We start from the raw sequence: 23,146 nt of genomic DNA, 5'->3' as shown, positions 1-23,146 counted from the left end.
CACACACCCGTTTTCACACCTTGGCTTTGTGATTAAGTAGAAGATCAACGGGGGTCCAAATCTGGGACTCTTCACTATTTGAAACTGAAAAAAGCATAGAAAAAATAACATTTAAAAAATAAAAACCCCAAAACAGACAATTACAGATACATCCTGCTCGTGTGCACGTTATAAATAAGTGAGGGGAAGAGGAGACCAGCACGAGTCTCAAACATACACAGTATTATTTCACTGGAGGTTACGTCATCCTCACAGGCACACACACACTCATCTCTTCATCACTTAGCATGCACGGATGTCATCCTCTCACTCAGCCTGTTTGTGTGTCGTTCGGCACTTTACTCACCGCAGCCAAGTGTGAAGAGCATGTGTACAGTATCGGCACTGCATACACTAAACTGAGGATTGGTTTCCATTTCCAGTCCGGCCCGCATTCAAAAAGGTCGCTGTGTCTGTGCACATGTTATTTTTTGGAAGTCACTGAGAGTCTCAAAGCATGATGAGATACTTGAGTCTGCACTAACAGAGCAAACCACTGCACTCTTCAGCCTTCACATGAGAACAACAGCAGCTTTTCCGAGCTCAGAGCTTCCAGGTGAAACCACAGCTATGGTGGAGGGACCTCCGTATCCAGCATGTCAGAGCTGTTATTGATGAGCAGCAGAGTCTGAGCTCGTGTTTTAGACCCAGACATGAATGTGGGATTAGATCTAACAGATACAATTGGTTCCGAGTGCACGAAACATGAAGCAACCAAGGCCTTCAAAGCCCATTCAGCCGCCCATCCTCACACAGGGGCGTCCTTTGAAGGCGGCAGGTGGAGGAGGAAGGGCATCAGTTCTTCACTCAGTCTCGGTCAATTACTTCTATTTGTCTTGACCTCACAGCCCTTTGTGTTCACAACATTGAGTCAGAGGGGTGATGTGGTTTCTGCTCGTCAACGGAAGGGAGAATTTTTCACGTGTTTCAGATTTTTTCAAACTTGTTTTCCCATCAAAGCAAACGAAAGTAGTTTATTTTTCATCTTATTTTCAATGGTGGAGGTTTTCTTCAACCAGCCCGTCTTCAAAAAGTAGTGACGTCACGGGTTCCATTCAGCCGCTTGGATCAGCCAATTAAAAAAGAAAAAGAAACGTAAGCATGTGTGACGGTGCATGCAGAAGTAGCGCAAAGAAATCCATGAAATTACAGCACAGAGGATTTAAAGACGTGGGGGGGGGGGGGGGGGGGGTTGTTTCCTATTTATTCTTTTTAAATAAAAACATCCATGAATTGTAGCTTTTAAGGCAACGTCCGTTACAAGCTGATAACGTGCATACAGAACTTCCGACAGAAACTCCGTTTAATGCTCATGTTTAACCTGTAAAAACAGGATTACACGTTTACCTTCACCTGGAACCAAATTTAGAGTCTGATACACCCCCGCACCTGATCCAGATGTGATGTTCTGCTCTTGGCTCACGTTTGAGGCTTCTGCACATTTTTCCTCTTATACGTCATGAAATCCAGGAAATTACACAAAAACAAACAAAACCCCACCACAAATAAAACACTGGACTATATATTTTTTACAATTTAAAGTTTAATTTCACAGCATTCACATGTCAAACATCAGATTTGCATCATTCTGAAAGTACAGAACTCATTTACATACAGTCGTTGTCAGACACATGAATACACGTTTTCCACAGGGTTCAATATTTCTGAATTATCATCGAGCATGTTCCGTTACTGGCGGGAGGATTGGTTGCGTTTCAGAGTTGATGAAGAGCAGGATGCGGAAAGGAGCAGGGCGCGCCCCGGGCCCCGCCGCGCCCCGGGCCGCGTCGCGCTCGTTTCGCCCGCTCAACAGTAAATAGTTAAGCTCCCTACTTTATGTGATTTCCTTTTTCTGCCTTTTATTAAACACTAACGTTGTGTCCCCTGCCGGCTTCCGAACGTCCAGCGCGGATCAGATCATCCGGACCAGCCGTGCAGGAGAACCGTGGACAGAAGCAGCGGAGCGACGAGCAGCGTGAAGGCGGCGGCACTCCCGCTGGCGCTCGACGGTGCGGCTGTAGTCGAGTTCTGGGTGTTGGTGCCTCCGGTTCCGCTTTTACCTTGTGCCTCGGCCACCTGCAAAACATGAGATAACCACATGAGTTTAACGAATAGACACTGCACCAGGACACAGGAGTCACTCTCATCATCACCGCCTTCAGCTCAAATTGAATTATTCACGCACTTCACTCCAGGCTCCCCCCCCCCCCCTTCAGGTTTTGAATCAAAGTCTGTCAGAGAATCTTTCGTCTCCATTTCTGCCAAACACTGAACTAAATTCTGAGCTGAAGCTGCAGACAGCTGCTGCTCTGGCAGTTGTGCATTTAATTATGCGCAAACAAGCTGCGTTAAGCACGGCAGTTTGCGCCTCTTCTGTGAGGGAAAATGTGCAAAAAGATGCTTTAAACACGGGCTGAACTGACCTGGGAGGTGAGATTGAGAGCCAGCAGCAGGACTGCGACGAAAACGATGCTTAGCTTCTTCATGCTGATGTGATGGGAAACTGCTGCGCTCGGTGGAGGAAAGGCAATTGAAACAGGAGGCGCGCAGTCGCACCTTTTATAGCCCCCACCCAACCGACACAGAAACCGCCTTCATCATGCTGCTTTCAGGCGCTTTCAGGCGGAGATAGAGCTGCTCAAGGAGCAGAAGACAGCATAATATAATGCTATATAATGTTTAATTAAAACAGTATTTTAAGCACCCTGGGATCGTCTTTCACACCAAATCCCCCGAATAACTCAAGACAATTATGCAATGGTTCTCAGTTGTTTTTTGCTTTTCCCCGCCATTATAACTACATGTTTGTTCCGTGTGTTCTTTTGTTTGTTTGTCAAACAGCTTATTCTGCATTGTGAGCATCATTGTCTGTAGCCTGCTCCTGTTAGGTGACGGCTGTGTGCAAACAGGAATAGGACCCAAGGTGCAGACTCCGGAGACAGACGTGAACTCAAAAAGGCTTTAATGCTGAACGCAACATGACATAACTAGAAAAACTCAAAATAAACTTACACCGGTGGACAGGCAAAACACACAGCAAAATAAACGGTAGATCGCGACACAGACACAGAGAAACACAGGGCTTAAATACACAGAGGGAGCAATCAGGGAATGGGTAACAGGAGGGAAACACAGCTGGGACAAATCAGAACTGACGAGACCAAAGAAGCGTAAACTGAACACACTGAGAAAAGACAGAGACCTTCAAAGTAAAACAGGAAACACATAACACAGACTGAACAAAGACACAGCCTCACATGTAGGCACTACAGAGGGAACAGAGACGTGGGACCAGGGCAGACACAAACACTGAGTGGACACGGGGATATAGGAACTAAGGATACACATAGACGCGAACTAGACAAGGGGATGCAGGTGATAGGGGAGACAGAGCAACTAAAGAAGACAGAGACATAAACCATGAGACAGAACTCAAAGAAACCAAAAAACTAGAAAATATAAATAATATCATACACTCAAAAACCCTGGGTCAACGACCCAGGCATCCTAACAGCTCCATTGTAAAGCGCTTTGAGTGCTCAGATGAGTAGAAAAGCGCTGTATAAGAACCAGTCTATTTACCATTATACACTGGTAAAAAATAATAATAATAACTAGAAAAATTTGCATTTCCTGCGAAAATGCTGTGTGGATGCCTTAACGCTGAAGATGTCTGCAGAAAAAAGCTGAAAAAGTTGAAAAAAAAAAAAAAGGTTGCCCTGAGCAGGATTCAAACCTGGCCCTCCTGGTCTAAGGGCAGCTATTTAGCTCACTGAGCCAAAGTCATTCTCACAAAGAAGAGGTGGAGAGATTGACAATTGTGCTGAAATGAGCAGAAGCTGCTGAGAATTGTGCTGATAAGAGGTGGAAAGGCTGAAAATGTTTCAGAAGAGGTGAATAAGCAGAATTTGGGCAGAAAAGAGTTCAATCAGAAGAATTTTGCTGAAAAGAGTTTTTTTCTGAAAACAGCAGAAAAAACTGAAAATTTTGCTGAAAAGAGTTGAATGAGCAGAATTTGTGCTGAAAAGAATTCAATGAGCAGAATTCTGCTGAAAAGAGGTTTTTGCTGAAAACAGCTGAAAAAGCTGGTATTTGTGCTGAAAAGTGGTGAAAAAAACGAAAATTGTGTTGAAAAGGGGTGAAAAAGCTTAAATTTGTGTTGAAAAGAGTTAACAAAGTTTAACTGTTGACTGAAAGAAATGTTGCCATAAGCGGGATTTGAACCCAGGCCTCCCAGTCTGAGAACGGACGCTTATCTCACTGAGCTAAAACACAGCTCAGTCCAGCATGCAAAATCAGTGAGGCCATTGATAATGTGTTCCATTCATTTCAATGGTCAAAAGTCATAACAAACATCAGCAGAAATAGCAGAATATTTTAAAGTTTAAACATAGTATTTCTTCTAAAACTTAGTATTTATACTAAATAATATTTTTTTTCCTGCCAAATCATAGCATTTGTGCTGGAACATAGAATATTCTGCCAAATCCTACAATTTGTGCTAAAACATTATTTATGATTTAGCAGAAACACTGGGACTTGGTAGAAATACTATGATTTACATGAAATACTTTGACTTAGCAGAAGTACTACAATCTAGGAAAAAAGTACTACAGCATAGCAGAAATTCTATCATTGAGCAGAATTACTAGGATTTAGAGGAAATACTAAGATTTGGCACAAACACTGATGTGGCTCAAGAACCTTTATTGTGCAGTTATACTATGATTTGGAAGAAATACTATGCTTTGGCACAAATACTATGATTTGGAAGAAATACTATGTTTTAGCACAAATACTATGATTTGGCTCAAATACTATGATTTACCAGTAATACTATGTTTTGGAACAAATACTACACTTTGTCACAAATACTGTAATTTAGTACAAGTACTATAAGTTGAAAGAAATACTATGATTTAGCAGAAATGCAGTGTTTTTGCAGAAACACTGTAATTTCGCTTAAATAGTATAAAATAGCAGTAATACTATGATTTGGCAGAAATACTACTTTTTAGCACAAATACTATTGTACAGAATGGTGTACGTCAGTTTAATGCTGGGTGGTGCTGCAATAGTAACTATCCTTGGTCAGAAGGAGAGGCTGACATCCAGAGATTAGATTACCACAGGTGGAGTTTATTGCGGTCAGATGGATGGTACAGGGAGGTATGGCATACAGTAGGAGGATGTGGAGAGGTGATATGGTGTGGTTTCTATGATTAAGAACAGGGTATGCATTACAACATGCATACAGATTAAAGATTAAGAAAACTGGCAACAAATTCCTCCACTACAAATCAGTCTGATGCCACTTTTTACAGGGTTCACGTTTACTAAGGCACTACCCAAAAGGCGCCACAAGAGGGCACTCCAACACAAGAGATGACCTATTTACACTGTAATCACTCCCTACTTAGCCACTACATACTACAGTGATATTACAGTATACAAATTCACACAAATACTATGATTTGGTAGAAATACTATGACTTAGTAGTAATACTATAACATAACAGATTTCCTAAAAAAACTATGAAATTGCAGTAATTCTATGACTTGGCAGAGATACTACGTTTTAGCACAAATACTATAACAACGCAGAAATACTATGACTTAGTAGTAATACTATAACATAACAGTTCAATGTTCTTGCACAAATGCCACAATATGGCAGAAATACTATGTTTTAGCACAAATACTGTGATTTGGTATAAATACTACGATTTGGCACAAATACTATATTCCGCAGATACACTATAACATAACAGATATTCTACGACTTAGTAGTAATACTATAACATAACAGAATTATTAATTGGGCACAAATACCACGATTTGGCAAAAATACTATGATTGGGTACAAATACTATGATTTGGCAATAATACTGCATTTTAACACAACTACTGAGATTTGATTGAAATACTATGATTTTGAAGAAATACTATGACTCCATACAAATACGATGCTTTGGGACAAATACTATGTTTTGGTTCCAATACTATGAAGTGCAACAAATACTATGATTTAGCACAAGTACTATGATTTAGTACAAATACTATGATTTAGCAATAATACTCTGATTTAGCAGAAGTACTATCTTTTGGTAGAAAATCCTGCTAAAAGGTAGTATTTCTGCGTTTTAGCAGAAATACTGTAATTTGGCATAAATACTATGATTTGGCATAAATACTATGCCTTAGTAGTAATACTATAACACAACAGAATTATTAATTGGGCACAAATACCACGATTTGGCAAAAATACTATGATTGGGTACAACTACTATGATTTGGCAATAATACTGCATTTTAACACAACTACTGAGATTTGATTGAAATACTATGATTTAGAAGAAATACTATTACTCCATACAAATACGATGCTTTGGGACAAATACTATGTTTTGGTTCCAATACTATGATGTGCAACAAATACTATGATTTGGCACAAGTACTATGATTTAGTACAAATACTATGATTTGGCAGAAATACTATGCCTTAGTAGTAATACTATAACATAAGGGATATACTATGGTTTTGCAGACATACTATGTTTTTGCACAAATACCATGATTTGGCACAAATGCTATTATTTAGCAGAAATACTATGAATGGGTACAAATACTATGATTTTGCAATAATACTGCGTTTTAACAACAACTACTGAGATTTGATTGAAATACTATGATTTAGAAGAAATACTATGACTCCATACAAATACGATGCTTTGGCACAAATACTATGATTTGGCACAAGTACTATCATTTAGTACAAATAATATGATTGGGCAGAAGTACTATGTTTCAGTACAAATACTATGATTTGGCAGGAATACTCTGATTTAGCAGAAATACTATGTTTTAACATAAATACTATATTTTGGCAGACATTCCTGCTAAAAAGGACTATTTCTGCTTTTTAGCAGAAATACTGTAATTTGGCATAAATACTATAATTTGGTATAAATACTGTGATTTGGCACATATAATATATTCAGCACATATATTATAAAATAACAGAAATATTATGATTTGGCCCCAAAACCATGATTTTGCACAAATACCATGATTTGGCAAATATACTATGATTTTTCAAAAAATACTATGATTTAGCAGAAGTACTAAGATGTAGTAGAAGTACTTTGCTTTAGCAGAAATACTATGATTGAGGAGTAATACCTAAACATAGGAGAAATATTGATACACAGACACACATACACAGAGAGTAAAGGGAACAGGAGCTGTTGAGAGTCTGGGCTTGGTATATGTAGGTCAGTTAAATTAGCTGCACCTGCTGTAGTCAGCCCTTACACACGCAGACACAGAGAGAGGTGTGAGTTTTCTTCAGTGTATTTCTGACATTCAGGATTCCCCTCGAACAAATGGCCATAATTTCCTAACCGTAGAGGCTAGAACGGTCATTCAGACATCGTTTTATTCAGAAGAGATGGGGGAATCTTCAGGTCTTCATAATTCAGAGATAAACTATAAATTATTAAAGATATATGACTTGTAATACACTGTAACTGTGTAGAGGCGAAGCAAAAACTGCCTTGACTTGCTCTCAAACAACCTTTGGTAACTATAAATCTATATGGAGCATCAAAATCATTCTTTCACCGTAAGAAACAGCAGGCTTTGGTGAACAGTCATGGAAATTTTCAGGGCTCTGTGGAAATCCATCAAAAAGATATCATGAGAGAAAAAAGTGGCTCATTTCCAGAATTTGAAATCTCATGAAATCTGAGCGAGGGACAAATTTCCTACCCTCAAACAAGTCTAACTCATCTCCTAACGGTAATAGGTGAGAAAATAATTCTTGAATTGTGAGCATCAGAAGTGTCTGACGATATATTGGGACAAGCCTTATGTCTTAACTTTGTGAAAGTATGAGGCAGTAGTTAAGTTTCAAAGACAAGAAAGTTTTAGCAAAATTGTGGAAGTTTCCCATTCATTTCAATGGGACAAATTAAAGGAAAAAAGTGTAATATTTTAAAAAGTATAATAGTAATAAACACCAAAAGTCATAGCCGGCATTAGCAGAAAGAGCAGAACAGTTTAGAGTTTGAACGGTGAAAATAGCACAAAAATTGTGGAAGTAGTTCTGTGGCGAAAAGTGTACGGAAACACCCGGAATAATAAAGAATAAAGAGAAACAGGAACTCAATAGTGTGGATGCCCATTGAGGGCATCCACACAATAATAATTAAAGTAGCGTTCAAAGTTCATCAGATTTCAGTGGGGTATAAATCATGCTGAATACCTGCACTGATGTGCACTGGGTCATGTGTCAGGAGTGAAAGGATGCCAAGAAATTAAAGTAGCCTGCAGAGGGCACATACCTACAGACACCTGAAAATCAGAGTGAAAACACACGGAGGGACAATGTCAGTGGCCTCCGTCTGTAAAATCATTCCCGACTCGGAGGTTGTCTCACTTTTAGCCCTCTGGTGCACTTGTTGTTAATTTCATTAGCACCAAAGCAGCTTAAACTGATTAGCATCCTCCTCTGCTACTTGACAGCCCAGATCTATATCCTAGAAGTTTAACTTGATGCTCTGATCGGAAAATGCTTCTTTAATTTGATTGTATTACCCTTTAATAAGCAGGGATATAGGTTTTGAATTTTTCCTTTAATTTGTCATCTAAGGCTTCGATTTAACTAACGATAGATAAATGACGACCTCTAGTGGTCAGTCGCTGTCATTGCCGCTTCAGATTCTCCTACGACATGCGTTTAAAGCTGGAGGGTGCTGAGGTGTCTCCGTGTATCACAGGGACCGCTCAGACCCAATGGTTTGGAGGTCAAGTTAGAGAGAAAAGGTCAAGATGGTTGGTATCATCATCATCATCATCATCATCACCATGGTTGAAAACCAGGAAGCTGACAGTCCAGTTTCCAAACATGTCAGAGTACTGGCTTCTGAAGTGTGTGAGCCGCCTGAAAGCATTTTAAACACTTTGATTTCTAGTTGTTATTACTAATAATTACTGGTAGTAGCCATTGTAGTATTATCCAGTTAAAATAAAGGTTACATAAATAACCTTTATTGTTATAATAGAAAAAAACCCGCATCTTTACGTTTAAATAAGGAAATACAGTCTTAGAGTATGTCTGATAGAGCCTTGTGGAACTCCAGATGCAGAAATTTAACTGAGAAATTCCTTTAAAAATCACATTTACACCAACTTAAAGCCAAACTCAACTCTTGCACAATATGACAGAAAGTGTCCTGTAGGTTTCACACTACATTTATTCTTTTACAAATGTCTTCAAGAGTTCAGCTAAGCACAGATCTCCACTTGTTTTCTACAACGCAGGGAAACAATATTCCACATTTTTATCCAGTCGCTCAGATTTATTTTGCACAAACATGTAAATCCAGCAGACTGAGCTGTCATGTATTAGTGAACTTCATCAAAATTTCACAACCGAAAATTAAGAAACTTTGGCCACAAACATCTGAATGTACAGAAACACAAAAGCTTCAAAGAACCATTTTAAACAAGTACAGGAAGTACATTTTATTTAAACTCTCAAGTCTGTATCTGCACAGAGCCTTCGACATGCATGTTTGTACATTACAACCTTTTTTGTAAAAGAAATAACCAGAATAAATAAACGAATTAAACTTGTCATGTTTTTCTAAACTGGTTAAATAATTTAGTAGTAGTAAGTACGCCTGAGTATTTAGAGCAGTACAAACAAACGTTTGCTCGTGCCTGACTAGCAGCAAGCTCAGTCTAAAACAATCCACACTGTGTACTTTAGAGTTTTTGTTTAAAATGTCTGAACCGTCTCAGGTTCCAGTTTTTACAGGATGTAGTGACAGGCTGAACATGTTGCATCAGTGCAGCATGTTTAAAAAGGGAACTTTATGATCGTATAGACAACAAATTACTCATCATGGCTGAGGTGCTGCTTCTCTTTTTGTTCTTATTCTTGGTGAAATCTCTACATCATCTACTGTAATTTTGCTGGCTAACCCCGTTTCTTCTTCAGAGCCATCACCATATATAAGGTCAAATACGAGTCCTGACAGTGCTGACCCTGTAACAGCTGGGATGGGCGCCAGCAACGCTGAATTAGACAAGGAAGGAAACGAATGGATGGAATTCCGAGTTTTTCGTGTAATCTAGTGGTAGGACACACCTGAGGGAAGAATCATGACACAGAGTGCATACTGTGTTCCCACTGCACCCCTTAGTGTCACCACTGTGGATCCTCTGCCATCATCTCATTGGATGCTCAGCATCAGAGATGATAGATAATCAGGTTGGCACAGTTTTTGGGTTATGTCTTTGTTGTACTGCAGCATGTTGAACAATAATTAAAAGCTACACTTTCACTGAGTGTAGGCCCTCCAGACCGGCCCATCACTCCAAAGTGGGTCGACCCACCGGGAAAACCCCCAGTATGTCAGATTGCATCCTCCTCTGCACAGTTTCCACTGGTGACCAACACCAGGTCTCTTTAACCCCGACTGATCCAGCACGGAGATGTTATTATTGATGATCCACGTTTGATGTGAATGCCCGACTGCCTCAGTTAAGGTCAGAGGTCATGATTCAACTGTTAAAAAAAAATAAAAAAGACTGTGGGAGAGTCCAAGAAAACCACTGCTGACCAAAAAGATCACAAAAGCTCATCTCACATCTGCTAACAAACATCTGGATGATACCCGAGACTTCAGTGAAATATTCTGTGGACTGATAGCAGAGGCTGAACCATTTCCTGTTAGATTTGCGTCAGACTCACAGCGTTTCATAAAGGGAACATCCCAGCAGCAGGCAGACACTGTGGTGGTTTGGGATGCAGTGTGACTGAGGGAATTGTGCTCTCCACCAGGAAACCCTGAAGGAGGATGTCTGCCCATCAGCTCAGTCATTGTCCTGGTGTATATTCATTTCACACAGCACTGGCAGGTTTGAACAACTTTGTTTTAACAAAGAAAATCTGCATTAAAACAAAAACACCACGTTGTATTCACTGACTTTCTCCAACACTGTACATCATGCGGGTTTATTAGCAGGACTGATTTCTGAATGTTACGATACTGACTTTACCCACAGCCTCACAGTAACATCCTCGTACCCTTATCATCATATCTCCAGGTTTTTGAGGGAAATGCAACCTCAGATAAACACCATTTACAAAATGCAGAAGCACCATCTGAAACACTGAGTCTGCACCATCATCAGCTCAGAAAACCACTTTCAGCAGCAATAGCTTGAAGTACTGGTTTTCTGTGTTACTTTATAAGGCTCGCACATCATTCTGGAGGAAATTTGACTTCTGCTTTACATCATTGCTTCAGTCGAGGTCGGTGGTTTGGGCTAGTGCAACCCAGGCTTCAGCTGCCGCCAACACTTTAGTACACAGGAGCTCACGGCCCGCACCACTGCAAGGTGCCCACATCATCAGCTGTGCTGAGTTTGGTTTTTCTTGAAACACGCGCTCTGCATTACGGGCAAACGCCTCCACTGTGTGTGAAAGGACAGATTTCTTTCTCTTCTCAGTTTTTACAGAGAAGAGAAAGACTTTTTTTTAGAGAGAGGGGAAGTGCTGATTGGGCCGTATCATTAGCAAATTATCTTAAAAGTCTTTCTTTGGCTCGTGACTTCGTTTACTTCATCTTGGGTTTGATTATTTATTTTAATTAACTGCTAAACTAACTGTTGGTTATGTTACTTACCAGATGATTTTTTGAATATTTATTTCCCCCCATTGTATTGAACCGGTGTGATCAGCTACCATTTAAGTTTCCTTTATTTCCTGTGTGTTAGGCTGCTGTTATTCTGTCGAGCAGTCAGTTTGGAGGCTTGAGTTCAGGGGCTGCTGTTGTTAGTTTACTTTGGATATTTCTACATTTTGGGGGTAAATAAAACCCACTTTTTCCCTAATCACCACTAACTCACACTCACACAGACCTTGAGGTGAATTTCCTGGGAGTTTTGAGAAAACTGTGAGCCTCTTGAACGTCTTCCACTCATGGATAATCTCTCACTGCAGAATGATGATCTTTGTTCTTATGAACAGACTGAGTGTTGGTCTCTAACATCACTACTGACGTTGTGTCAACACACCTAAATGTTGCAGATCTGCTAACTGGTCTGACAGAGGTGCTCACACCTGATGAGGATCAGTTAAGTGTGTGTTTGATTAGCAGCACCTGGCTCATAGTTACTCTCATAATGAAGCAGCAAGGCTGGATTTTGGCTTCATGTTTGTGAAATAATGGTGACACATCATGTAATATATTGTTCATTTGAAGCTGTATTTACTTAACTGATCAAACCTTTAAACCACCACATATTAAATAATCAGCATCGTCACATTTATCAAACTTCTCATACTGTTTTCAGCGCTGTGACTGAAACCTGCTTTATTTTTTCAGTTCATCCTCATTGGGTCTTACTTTCACCTGTGATCTACACCTGTCCATTATTCCCCAGCATCCTGTCACAGTGTACACACTCCGTGTAGCCTACTTTACTAGATAGTCTTCCTCAGTTTGTCAGTCTTTCCTACTGTTTCCAGTTTTCACTTCCTTTTCATCTGTTTGTGTTTGAGCTTGTTTACTGATTCTGACTTCAGCTCCTCGTATTTTCCCTCTTCTTCCTCTGCGTGTCTCCCTTTTGAGTTCTTTCCCTCCAAGTTATCACAGATTCACTTTGCAAATATTATTTCATCTCTTGGATCTCTGAGCTCATACTGAAAATATAATATAAAGAAAGTTGGTATAATTTTACATTCCGCTCCACTTTTAAAAGTGATCCGTGCTTTTAACACATCCAGGCCGAGTTACTGCAGTTTTGTGTCAGATGGGCCAAAACGCTCCTGGCGATGCGTCTACATGTTAGAATTCACTTCATAGTTTTCATACTGGTACTTTCAGCAAGTCTGCAAAGGTTAAACAAGCTGAACGTAAAAAAGCGATTCAGCTTTTGTGATGAGGTTCAAATTAAAAATAAAAGTTTTTTCAAGCGGGATGTTTGACCATCACACCTCTACTGTACAACCAACGGTTCTATGCAACAGAATAAATGCAAGCAGCTGCGTAAATGTGCATAATTACACATCTAGAGCAGAGCAGGCTTTAAAATAGCTGCTTTTCGATTCTATCAGCCGCACGTTTATTTACAGTCAACCGAAACCAGATTAAGCTGAGCCCGATAATCCGCCTGTGCGGCTGACACGGACACCAAACCTGATTATCAGTGTTCTCAGTTCACCTGCTCAACCTCTTCCAGCATCTATACTTCACATACCGTGACGCTCCACGGGGGAAAAAAACAACAGCTCAGTCACGTGTTCCTACAATTTACAGTTTTATTCTTTTTATAAAATTCGAGAAATCTGGTCTAAAGTACAAAACTCGTTCGTGTACAATCACTTGAAACGGATTGTCTTCTTCACGGGTGCGTAAAGACAGCCAATCGGGGCGGCGCGCGCTCCTTTCAAAACATTTCCCATCAACACTGAAAACGATTTCACTTCAAAGAAAAAATACATTGAATCTGGAATAAAACTAAAGATGCGTCTCCAGTCCACGCGTGACGGCTGTGCCGTGTCCGCTCGCTCAGGCGTGAAACAGAAGAGCCGCGAGCAGCAGCGGGGACAGCAGCAGCGTGGAGAGGGCGGGACCTCCGCAGCCACTCTTAGTGGGTTCACTGGTGGAGATGGAGGTGGAGCTGGTGGTGTTGGTGCTGGGGAGGGCGGTGCTGGCTGCCTCGGCCCTCTGAAACACACAAAAGCGAACTGCGATCACGGAGGGTCACGACAAACTCCTGATCCCGTGAAAACTTTAAACACCACGCGAGCGAAAATCTTCATTTTAATCATTTCATCAAAATTCCACAAAAACAGAATTTCCCCTCACGTTTACTTCTACCCTCAAATCTGGTGTAAGGAATCTTCCACTCGGGATTCTTTGCGCTCCCACGATAAATGTTACTCATTCCACATTTTAACACTGACGTTGTTTTTTACTCATCAGGCCCGGGGGCACGAAAAACCCGCCGGTCTTTATTTCTGCCCAACGTTATTTCCACAGCTCTAAACTCGGAGTTTGTGGAAGTTTGGAGTTTCTCCTTCAGTCTCGGATGCTCCTCAACATAAGCCTTAAAGCTCCTTATGTCCGCATTTAATTAGGCGCAAACAAACTGCGTTTCCGCCGCATCTTTAAAAGAAAAGGTGCTGAAAGATTTAGTTTTTATTAAAAAGATGCAATGGTGAAACTGACCTGAGAGCTGAGACGGAGAGCCAGCAGCAGAACTGCGAGGGAAACGATGCTCAGCGTCTTCATGCTGGAGGTGATGGAGGCTCGTTTTCTCTGTCGGGTGGAGGAACAGTGAATGAACGGGAGGCGCAGGTCGGGCTTTTATAGGCTTTGAATTTACCGCTGATGTATATATGGTGACATCTAGCGGCCGCTCGCTGACTCACAGACGCTGCTCTGGAGTGTGTGTGTGTGTGTGTGTGTGTGTGTGTGTGTGTGTGTGTGTGTCTGTCTGTGTGTCTTTAACTCCATTCCAGCCACATGACTAGATGAGCACCGCACTATTCTCATTGTCATTGGCCTGTCAGTCAAAGCTGGAAAGGAATGACTTCTATTGACTTTATATTGATCATGTGTCATTGTTCTATTGAGGAAACGTTATTTTGACATCATTAACATGTCATCAGCTAAACAGCTGTAAAGACTGTGAACACACTGATTTCTGCTGGATGTTTTGGTGCACGACTCTGTGGGGACGTGTTTGCTGGGCAGCGAGCAGGAAACCCGTCCTCCAGCCTGCTGATTTAACCTCACAGTGCAACGGCCAGCTGGAGGTTACCTCATCAATGTGGATTGTTTACCTGCAAGCCAGTAAGACTCCCGTTACTAAAAAAAAAGTCCCCTGCAAGTCCCCAGCTTGTACACAATAACCTGCAGAAAGTGTTTTGTGAGATAAGGTGGGCCGTGCATACCTGCAGGCCGTGTCGACAGGAGTCCGAACTGTTAGAAGTGATTCAGGCTTTTAACTGGCTGAGAAGAATCGAGGTGGCTGGCGGGACATGTTTGTACCAAATTTCAGTCCATTGTGCAGAAATAAAGAAACCTCAGAGGTCATATAGAAGAAACACTAACAGGCTACTCAGCTCTGCATCATATTTAGAAAATTACAGAGTGAATTATGGAGGTTTTAATGCAGCACCATCAGGTGAACAGCGTGAGAAAGAGGAAACTAGCACCCGTCTCAAACAGTAAAGGAAATACGCAGTTTTATTTTGAGGAAGATTACATCATCCTCACAGACCCACACACCTCGCTCACGTCTTCATCACTTTGCATAACCGTCCTCTTCTCACTCGGCCCGTTTCTGTTGTAGTTTATCTCTAACCAACATGTTTCCAATGTTAACAGGTCTGATGTGCAAGTCTGAATAAACTAAAGGTTGTTAATAATTCAGAAAGTATCTGTGCAGGGAGGGATCTCTGCCTCCAGCATGCCTGTGGAGCTATGAGCTGTTATTGATGAGCAGAGTGAGCTGGTGTGACTCACAGGGAGACTAGCAAACAGAGGCTGGATCCTTTGATTTTGGACAGTAGAGTCAGACTTCGGTGTAAACATGCGAGCACCAATCCATCCTGCTTTATACCAGCAGCACATGTTTGTCAAGGTGTGGGTAGATTTTCTTTAGACACTTCAGGCCCCTCAGAAAAAAACTGAGCCACGGTGCGTCCTGCTGGTAAAAGTGCACCTTCTAGAATACACTGTATATAAGATGGACACAGTCACGTCTCAGTCCCGAAGCAGTTTTACATTTATGTTAGCTGTAAATTTGAGTTCCAAATTAAAACCTTTCTGCATGTACACACAGAAACTTCTGAATCTGGAGGCTTAGACCTAAGTTCACCACATGTGAGGCAGCAGGTGTGCCCTGTGTTGACTAGCATTACCACAGGAAGCTCAGATTTTCTCGTCAGGGTTAGGGTGCCAATTTAAAATAGCTGAAACCAGATTAAGAGGCTGAAGGAGCCTGATAATCAGACCTGGTGTGACTGAGCCACAGCGGGTCAGACCATCGGGGCTCTGAACTCACTCATGCAGCTTCACTTTTCCCGCACAGGAAGGAAACAGTCACGTGGTCTTAGATTTTAAGTTTTATTCAGTTGACATCAAAGCACAGCCTTTCAGTCCCAAATGTTTTACAGCATTTAGACAAACTTCATAGTCAGTGACACCGGAAACAGGAGCACCTCCATGACTCACTCCTGTTCTCAGAGTTCAGGAGGAAACAGCTTTTTATTAAACCTCCTTTCCAAGTTTCCACGGAGTCCAGGCCGATCCGGATCCAGTCATCCGGACCAGCTGTGGAGGAGAGCCAACAGAGCCAGCAGCGGAGTGCAGGCGGCGGGTCCCCGGGAGCCGGTCCCTGTCGGAGGCCTGCTTCTTGGAGAAGTCGCAGTCTTCACAGTGGAAAGTGTGGACGCCGTGGCAGAGACTGCCTTCACCGTGGAGGACTTTACTGTGGACGCCGCGGTCATAGTGGACAACGTAGATGCGCTGAGCGTGGAGGACTTGACCGTGGACGCCGTGGAATGGCTGACCGTGGAGGACTTGATCGTGGACGACTTGATCGTGGACGGGCTGACCGTGGAGGACTTGATCGTGGACGACTTGATCGTGGACGCTGGGGACGCCGTGGACACGTGCCCCCGGGCCATCTGCAACACAAGAGACGCCATGAAGCTGAGGAAGTGCGGCTGCACACCGTGGGGAGGCTGAGAGGCCCTTAGAGTTACCTCCACCTTTGATCAGGTGTTTAAATTTAACGTTTGACAAAAAGTTTGTCCCGCAGCCTCTCCTGCCCCTCCACGCGACATTTAAAGCTTCTTAACGTAATGCAACTCCTCAGCACGAACACGACACTCACGACACTTGGACAAAAACGTAACTCACCTGTGAGCTGAGCTGGAGAATCAGCAGCAGCGATGCGAGGACGACCACACGCAGCGTCTTCATGTCGGCTGTGCTCTGCTGGGGGGAGGAAAGGTGATTGATCACAGAGGCGCACAGCCCACCTTTTATAGCCCCCACGCCTCGACACACCCCTATCTGCTGCGTTCACGGGATGTCGCAGATGTCGCTTCTCAAGTCAACCGTGATCATGTTTAACACCTAATGTTGTTTTTATTTGTAAACACATATTTAACCAATGATGATCCAGAACAACCAAACAAACCGAAAAGTACAACAAATTGTAAAAAAAAAAAGTACATTTTTTGCAGTTATTTATTGCATGTGATGAAATTTATGTCTGCATGCTTCTATCTGTCTGAGTCGTTGGCTATGTCCCAATTCAGGGTCTGCACGCTTGAAGTACGCGCACTACGCGTACTACGTACGGTGCGTACTATGAGTACGAGAAGTGCGGAAGTGAGAGGCTTGTAAAATGGGACGGTATACGCTTCGTCGCGCTGTTCAGGTTGCCTAGCAACCATGATACTAACCGCGAGACACGTTACATACAGCTTTGTTTGACAGAAATGAAGGAGAAAAATGTTTTGTTGGTCATTCATTTTTGTCATGACATCACTTTGATTAGTTGAGTATCTGAGGCTGAGACCACGGGACTGTAAAACATGATTGTTGGGCTTCATTTCTGTGCTGAACAGTCATTTAAGATTAGTTAGTAAATAATAATTAGTTAATGTTGTTCATGAGACTAAAGTCAACTCACTGTGGTAATGTAAATATATATATATATATATATATATATATATATATATATATATATATATATATATATATATATATATATATATACAGGGAGTGCAGAATTATTAGGCAAATGAGTATTTTGTCCACATCGTCCTCTTCATGCATGTTGTCTTACTCCAAGCTGTATAGGCTCGAAAGCCTACTACCAATTAAGCATATTAGGTGATGTGCATCTCTGTAATGAGAAGGGTGTGGTCTAACGACATCAACACCCTATATCAGGTGAGCATAATTATTAGGCAACGTCCTTTCCTTTGGCAAAATGGGTCAAAAGAAGGACTTGACAGGCTCAGAAAAGTCTAAAATAGTGAGATATCTTGCAGAGGGATGCAGCAGTCTCAAAATTGCAAAGCTTCTGAAGCGTGATCATCGAACAATCAAGCGTTTCATTCAAAATAGTCAACAGGGTCGCAAGAAGTGTGTGGAAAAACCAAGGCGCCAAATAACTGCCCATGAACTGAGAAAAGTCAAGCATGCAGCTGCCAAGATGCCACTTGCCACCAGTTTGGCCATATTTCAGAGCTGCAACATCACTGGAGTGCCCAAAAGCACAAGGTGTGCAATACTCAGAGACATGGCCAAGGTAAGAAAGGCTGAAAGACGACCACCACTGAACAAGACACACAAGCTGAAACGTCAAGACTGGGCCAAGAAATATCTCAAGACTGATTTTTCTAAGGTTTTATGGACTGATGAAATGAGAGTGAGTCTTGATGGGCCAGATGGATGGGCCCGTGGCTGGATTGGTAAAGGGCAGAGAGCTCCAGTCCGACTCAGACGCCAGCAAGGTGGAGGTGGAGTACTGGTTTGGGCTGGTATCATCAAAGATGAGCTTGTGGGGCCTTTTCAGGTCGAGGATGGAGTCAAGCTCAACTCCCAGTCCTACTGCCAGTTTCTGGAAGACACCTTCTTCAAGCAGTGGTACAGGAAGAAGTCTGCATCCTTCAAGAAAAACATGATTTTCATGCAGGACAATGCTCCATCACACGCGTCCAAGTACTCCACAGCGTGGCTGGCAAGAAAGGGTATAAAAGAAGAAAAACTAATGACATGGCCTCCTTGTTCACCTGATCTGAACCCCATTGAGAACCTGTGGTCCATCATCAAATGTGAGATTTACAAGGAGGGAAAACAGTACACCTCTCTGAACAGTGTCTGGGAGGCTGTGGTTGCTGCTGCACGCAATGTTGATGGTGAACAGATCAAAACACCGACAGAATCCATGGATGGCAGGCTTTTGAGTGTCCTTGCAGAGAAAGGTGGCTATATTGGTTGCTGATTTGTTTTTGTTTTGTTTTTGAATGTCAGAAATGTATATTTGTGAATGTGGAGATGTTATATTGGTTTCACTGGTAAAAATAAATAATTGAAATGGGTATATATTTGTTTTTTGTTAAGTTGCCTAATAATTATGCACAGTAATAGTCACCTGCACACACAGATATCCCCCTAAAATAGCTAAAACTAAAAACAAACTAAAAACTACTTCCAAAAACATTCAGCTTTGATATTAATGAGTGTTTTGGGTTCATTGAGAACATGGTTGTTGTTCAATAATAAAATTATTCCTCAAAAATACAACTTGCCTAATAATTCTGCACTCCGTGTGTGTGTGTGTGTGTGTGTGTGTGTCCATATATCACTGACTTTCAGCTTGTTGTGTGTTTGTGGACATATGACTGACTTTAATTATTAAACATTAGCACATAAGTGTCGTCATATTCAGTACTTTTGACAGTTCACTCTTCGGCCGCTCCAACTTATTAGGGAAATTCCACATACATAAATGTCAATTTCAAAACTAAACCCCATCATTTAATTTGTTTTTGATTGAAATTGAATATTACTTAAACTCTTAAACTTTTTTTATTGGAAGTTAATTTATCATTGATTGAAATTCATTCAGAAATGTTTAAGGAATGAGCTGTCACAACTTTCAAGTACAAAGTTGTTATGAAGTCTGTCACATTCCCCCCCTTTTTTCTTTTTTTTTATCATTTATTTATTTATCCTTCTTATTTCATTGTACTGTATATTGTTACTCTTATTTGCCTTGTATGTCTACTGTACAAACTGAACTGGAATGACTGACTGTTCGCTTTATAATTTCAATAAAGTTTTGAAAAGAAAACCCCTCTTCGGCCGCTCCCTTCTGCCGTAATTTGCAGCAAAATTATCCACACCCACCGCCACGCTATGAATTGTGGGATATATGGGACCACGAAGCGTGCACCGGACCACGCTTGATATTTGGGGAAATCGACGGCGCATTTGGAGTATGCATTTGAAGCACACTTCGAATTGGGACAGCCGTCGTCGCGTGGCGGTGACGTAACCGCACTTAAAATGCGTACTTCATTGGGACACAGCCCCTGAGTTGGGACACAGCCGTTGGCACCTGCGTGAGTTCATCTCCATGAAGGATGTCTGCTTTGTCCAATCAGGATGAGCCTTCCACCTGTCAGGAGCCTGGTGGCTTCGGAGACAGATTTTTCTATCCTCCAAAACAAAGCATGGCAAAAAAAAAGTTGGATATAATTTAACAAAAGTCTCATATGTTGAGGGTGTCACGAACATATTGTCTTGATTTGACCAGGTTGGGTCTTCTCAGTGCTGTTTGAGCTCATTAATAAAGTGTAGGCTGGTTTGGTTCAGTAGGACATGATGAGTGATGACTGTGTGTCTTTAAATAAGAAACAACTGACAGGAGGCGATACGGTGTGAACTGCTCTGCATGAGACAGAAAATCATTTTGATTAAACATCTGACCCACCGTCACATCTCCGTCACCAAACCACATGTGATAAAGGAGAACCTGGTGTTTATATGAGATGTCCTTATTGTTCCATACTAAGGCTCTGTGTGGGGAGAAGAGGTGAATCCTGTGATCACAGGTCGTGGTTTCTCCTGATGATGTGCCACGTCCAGCACAGCTGAGGTGCTGCGATTGGCCTGAGGGACCAGATCTCCTCCACTCCTCTTTGATGGTCTCAACAGAGCCTGAGGAACTCATTCATTTATTCTGCAGCTCTGTTATCTTTTCATCAGCTTCACCGTCTCCTTGAAGACTGAGATGAGAGCTTCACTGATGGCTCTTGATTGTGTTTTTTGAATTTGATCTCTCGTTGATTTTATCACAAATATTATGAATGATATTGTTTTGGTCTTAGACACCTGAGAAGCTGCTCGGGTAGATGATGTTTCTTTGTGTTTGACACACAATCGTCCAATCTTAGATTTGCATTATATTTATATTATATTTATATTATATTATATTATATTATATTATATTGACCTATCATGAATAAATGGCGCCCTCTAACGGTCACTTGCTGTAACTGCTGCAAACGTGTTAATGCTTCATGCATGATCCTGCCGGGATTCCGTAGTTTTGCTTCCACATGTCATCAGGACGAACCGGCAGCTTCATACAAAAAGAATAAAAACTCAGAAATCTTGTTTAGTTTAAAAACACGAGACGTTTAAACTTCACGTTAATATTTTTTAAACTAACAAAAGTTATAAAATTATTAACGAAGGTTTGTTGTACTAATGTTGTACTAATGTTCGCTCAAACACACGTTTTAATATTTGGTTTGAAGACTTTATACAGCCTGAACATCATCATCATCATCAGCATTATTATTATTATTGTTTCAAATACTTCCCGCTGCTCGTCTTGCCTGCAGGTGAGGACCAGGTGTTCAATTAATTAATTAGACTCTTTAAATCCTTTGAATGAATCCTGATATTTAATTAAAACACCGGAGATCACGTGGGTTATGTTCTCTTTTTTTTTTTCAAACTTTATTGAAATTACAAAGTGAACAGCCAGTCATTCCAGTTCAGCCTGAACAGTAGACATACAAGGCAAATAAAAGTAACAATATACAGTACAATGAAATAAGAAGGATAAATAAATAAAGGAAAAAAAGAAAAAAAAGAAGTGAAAAAAAAGGGGGGGGGGGGGGGATGTGACAGACTTCATAATTTAGTACTTGAAAGTCGTGACAGCTCATTTGTTAAACATTTCTGAATGAATTTCAATCAATGATAAACCTTTTTTATTGGAAGTTAATTTAAGAGAGTTTAAATAATATTCAATTTCAATCAAAAACAAATTAAATGATGGGGTTGAGTTTTGAAATGTACATTTATGTATATGGAATTTCCCTAATAAGATATAAACATTGACAATGGCACATTTTTTTTCTTTAGTTTCAAAATAAGTGATAATGTTCTTCCCTTCAATTTTGATTTCGTATGTTGTCTTGCACAGTATATAATTTTCAAGCTCTCTCCAAAATGTAGCACTATATGAACAGCCATAAAACAAATGAGTAACACTTTCAAGTTCAGTTTTACAAAAGGTACATTTTCTATCAATGTCACAGAATCTTGAAATGTACATGTTGGATGGATATATGTTATGTAATATTTCCAAATGTAATTCTCTAACTTTGTTTGTAATACAAAATCTAAAAGGAACAAGCCACGCTTTATCCCAGTTGATATTATCAAAAATAGCATTCCAAAAAAACTTCCCTCTTGGAGTTATTTTCTTTGCATTATACAAACATTCTCTAATATGTTTATTGGTGCATTTGTTGCTTAAGAAATCAATACCATTTATATAAAGAGTGTTAACGGATGCATGTGGTGTGTTCTGTTTTTGTAGCTTTTCATCAACTCAGTCAGTCCGCTGGGAACGGACTTTATTACAGAGCTAAAATCTTTAAATTTGATAGGGAATGTTTTTTCTGTAATAAAGTCATTGTAACTAAGTAGCTGGCCTTCAGAGTCAAATAAGTCTTTTAAATAGATTATATTTTTATCAATCCAATTCTGCAAATATAGTGATTTGTTCCTCTTAGTAATACATTCGTTATTCCAGATAATAGATCTATGTGGAGAAAAGTTATGTGAATAACATAATTTCCAAGCCAACAATGCCTGTTGATAAAATGCAGACATTTTAACTGGTAACTTTGATATACTGTAACTACAAGACAATAGGAAGTGTAAACCTCCAACATTTCTAAAAATGTTATGTGGAATGAAATGCCATAATGATCCAGGAGATTTTAAGCGTTCTTTTAGCCATTTCACCTTAAATGTATAGTCCAGGACCCATGAAGTCCAGAAGGCCAAAACCACCTTTATCTTTAGGTCCACAAACAATGATTTTTTTAGATGATGGTGCTTATTCTTCCATACAAAGTTAACAAATAAGTTATTAACATTTTTACGTGGGTTATGTTCCCAGGTTCTCAGATAGATTATGACTGACGTCATGTACTTCCTGCAGGTTCACGTGACGCTCTCACGGTCAC

The 23,146-nt window shown here is 40.8% G+C and overlaps 1 protein-coding gene and 2 long non-coding RNA genes across 4 annotated transcripts; all 3 read right to left on the bottom strand.

The window, feature by feature from the left end:
- Positions 1–1,562: 1,562 nt before the first annotated feature.
- LOC309695983 lies at positions 1,563–3,066 on the bottom strand. The gene is made up of 3 exons (XR_014273284.1): positions 3,052–3,066; positions 2,463–2,673; positions 1,563–2,115 (listed from the first exon to the last, which is right to left on the bottom strand). It is a non-coding gene; the product is annotated as an uncharacterized lncRNA (long non-coding RNA).
- Positions 3,067–13,357: 10,291 nt separating this feature from the next.
- On the bottom strand, positions 13,358–14,417 carry LOC309695025. The gene is made up of 2 exons (XR_014273023.1): positions 14,289–14,417; positions 13,358–13,784 (listed from the first exon to the last, which is right to left on the bottom strand). It is a non-coding gene; the product is annotated as an uncharacterized lncRNA (long non-coding RNA).
- Positions 14,418–16,179: 1,762 nt separating this feature from the next.
- LOC309695031 (uncharacterized protein) lies at positions 16,180–17,100 on the bottom strand. Of its 2 annotated transcripts, XM_082515390.1 has the most exons (3): positions 16,992–17,100; positions 16,710–16,756; positions 16,180–16,679 (listed from the first exon to the last, which is right to left on the bottom strand). In XM_082515390.1, exons 1-3 carry the CDS (start codon positions 17,052–17,054, stop codon positions 16,388–16,390), a joined length of 402 nt encoding a protein of 133 aa, XP_082371516.1. In that variant the 5' UTR covers positions 17,055–17,100; the 3' UTR covers positions 16,180–16,387. The 2 variants fall into 2 exon arrangements, with proteins under 2 accessions (XP_082371516.1, XP_082371515.1); XM_082515389.1 differs by having other exon boundaries at positions 16,180–16,756.
- Positions 17,101–23,146: the final 6,046 nt, after the last annotated feature.

This window comes from Aulonocara stuartgranti (assembly GCF_965226115.1).
Source record: "Aulonocara stuartgranti genome assembly, chromosome: 19".
Taxonomy (NCBI): domain Eukaryota; kingdom Metazoa; phylum Chordata; class Actinopteri; order Cichliformes; family Cichlidae; genus Aulonocara; species Aulonocara stuartgranti.
This window is presented reverse-complemented; position numbering and strand designations above follow the sequence as displayed.

What these genes read in the sequence shown, in the direction of transcription:
- LOC309695031 (XM_082515389.1), bottom strand. Translation starts at nt 17,054, where the DNA reads ATGAAGACGCTGCGTGTGGTCGTCCTCGCATCGCTGCTGCTGATTCTC. An exon ending in TTCTCCAGCTCAGCTCACAG is followed by an intron (nt 16,757 to 16,991) that starts GTGAGTTACGTT and finishes CTTGTGTTGCAG; the next exon opens with ATGGCCCGGGGGCACGTGTC.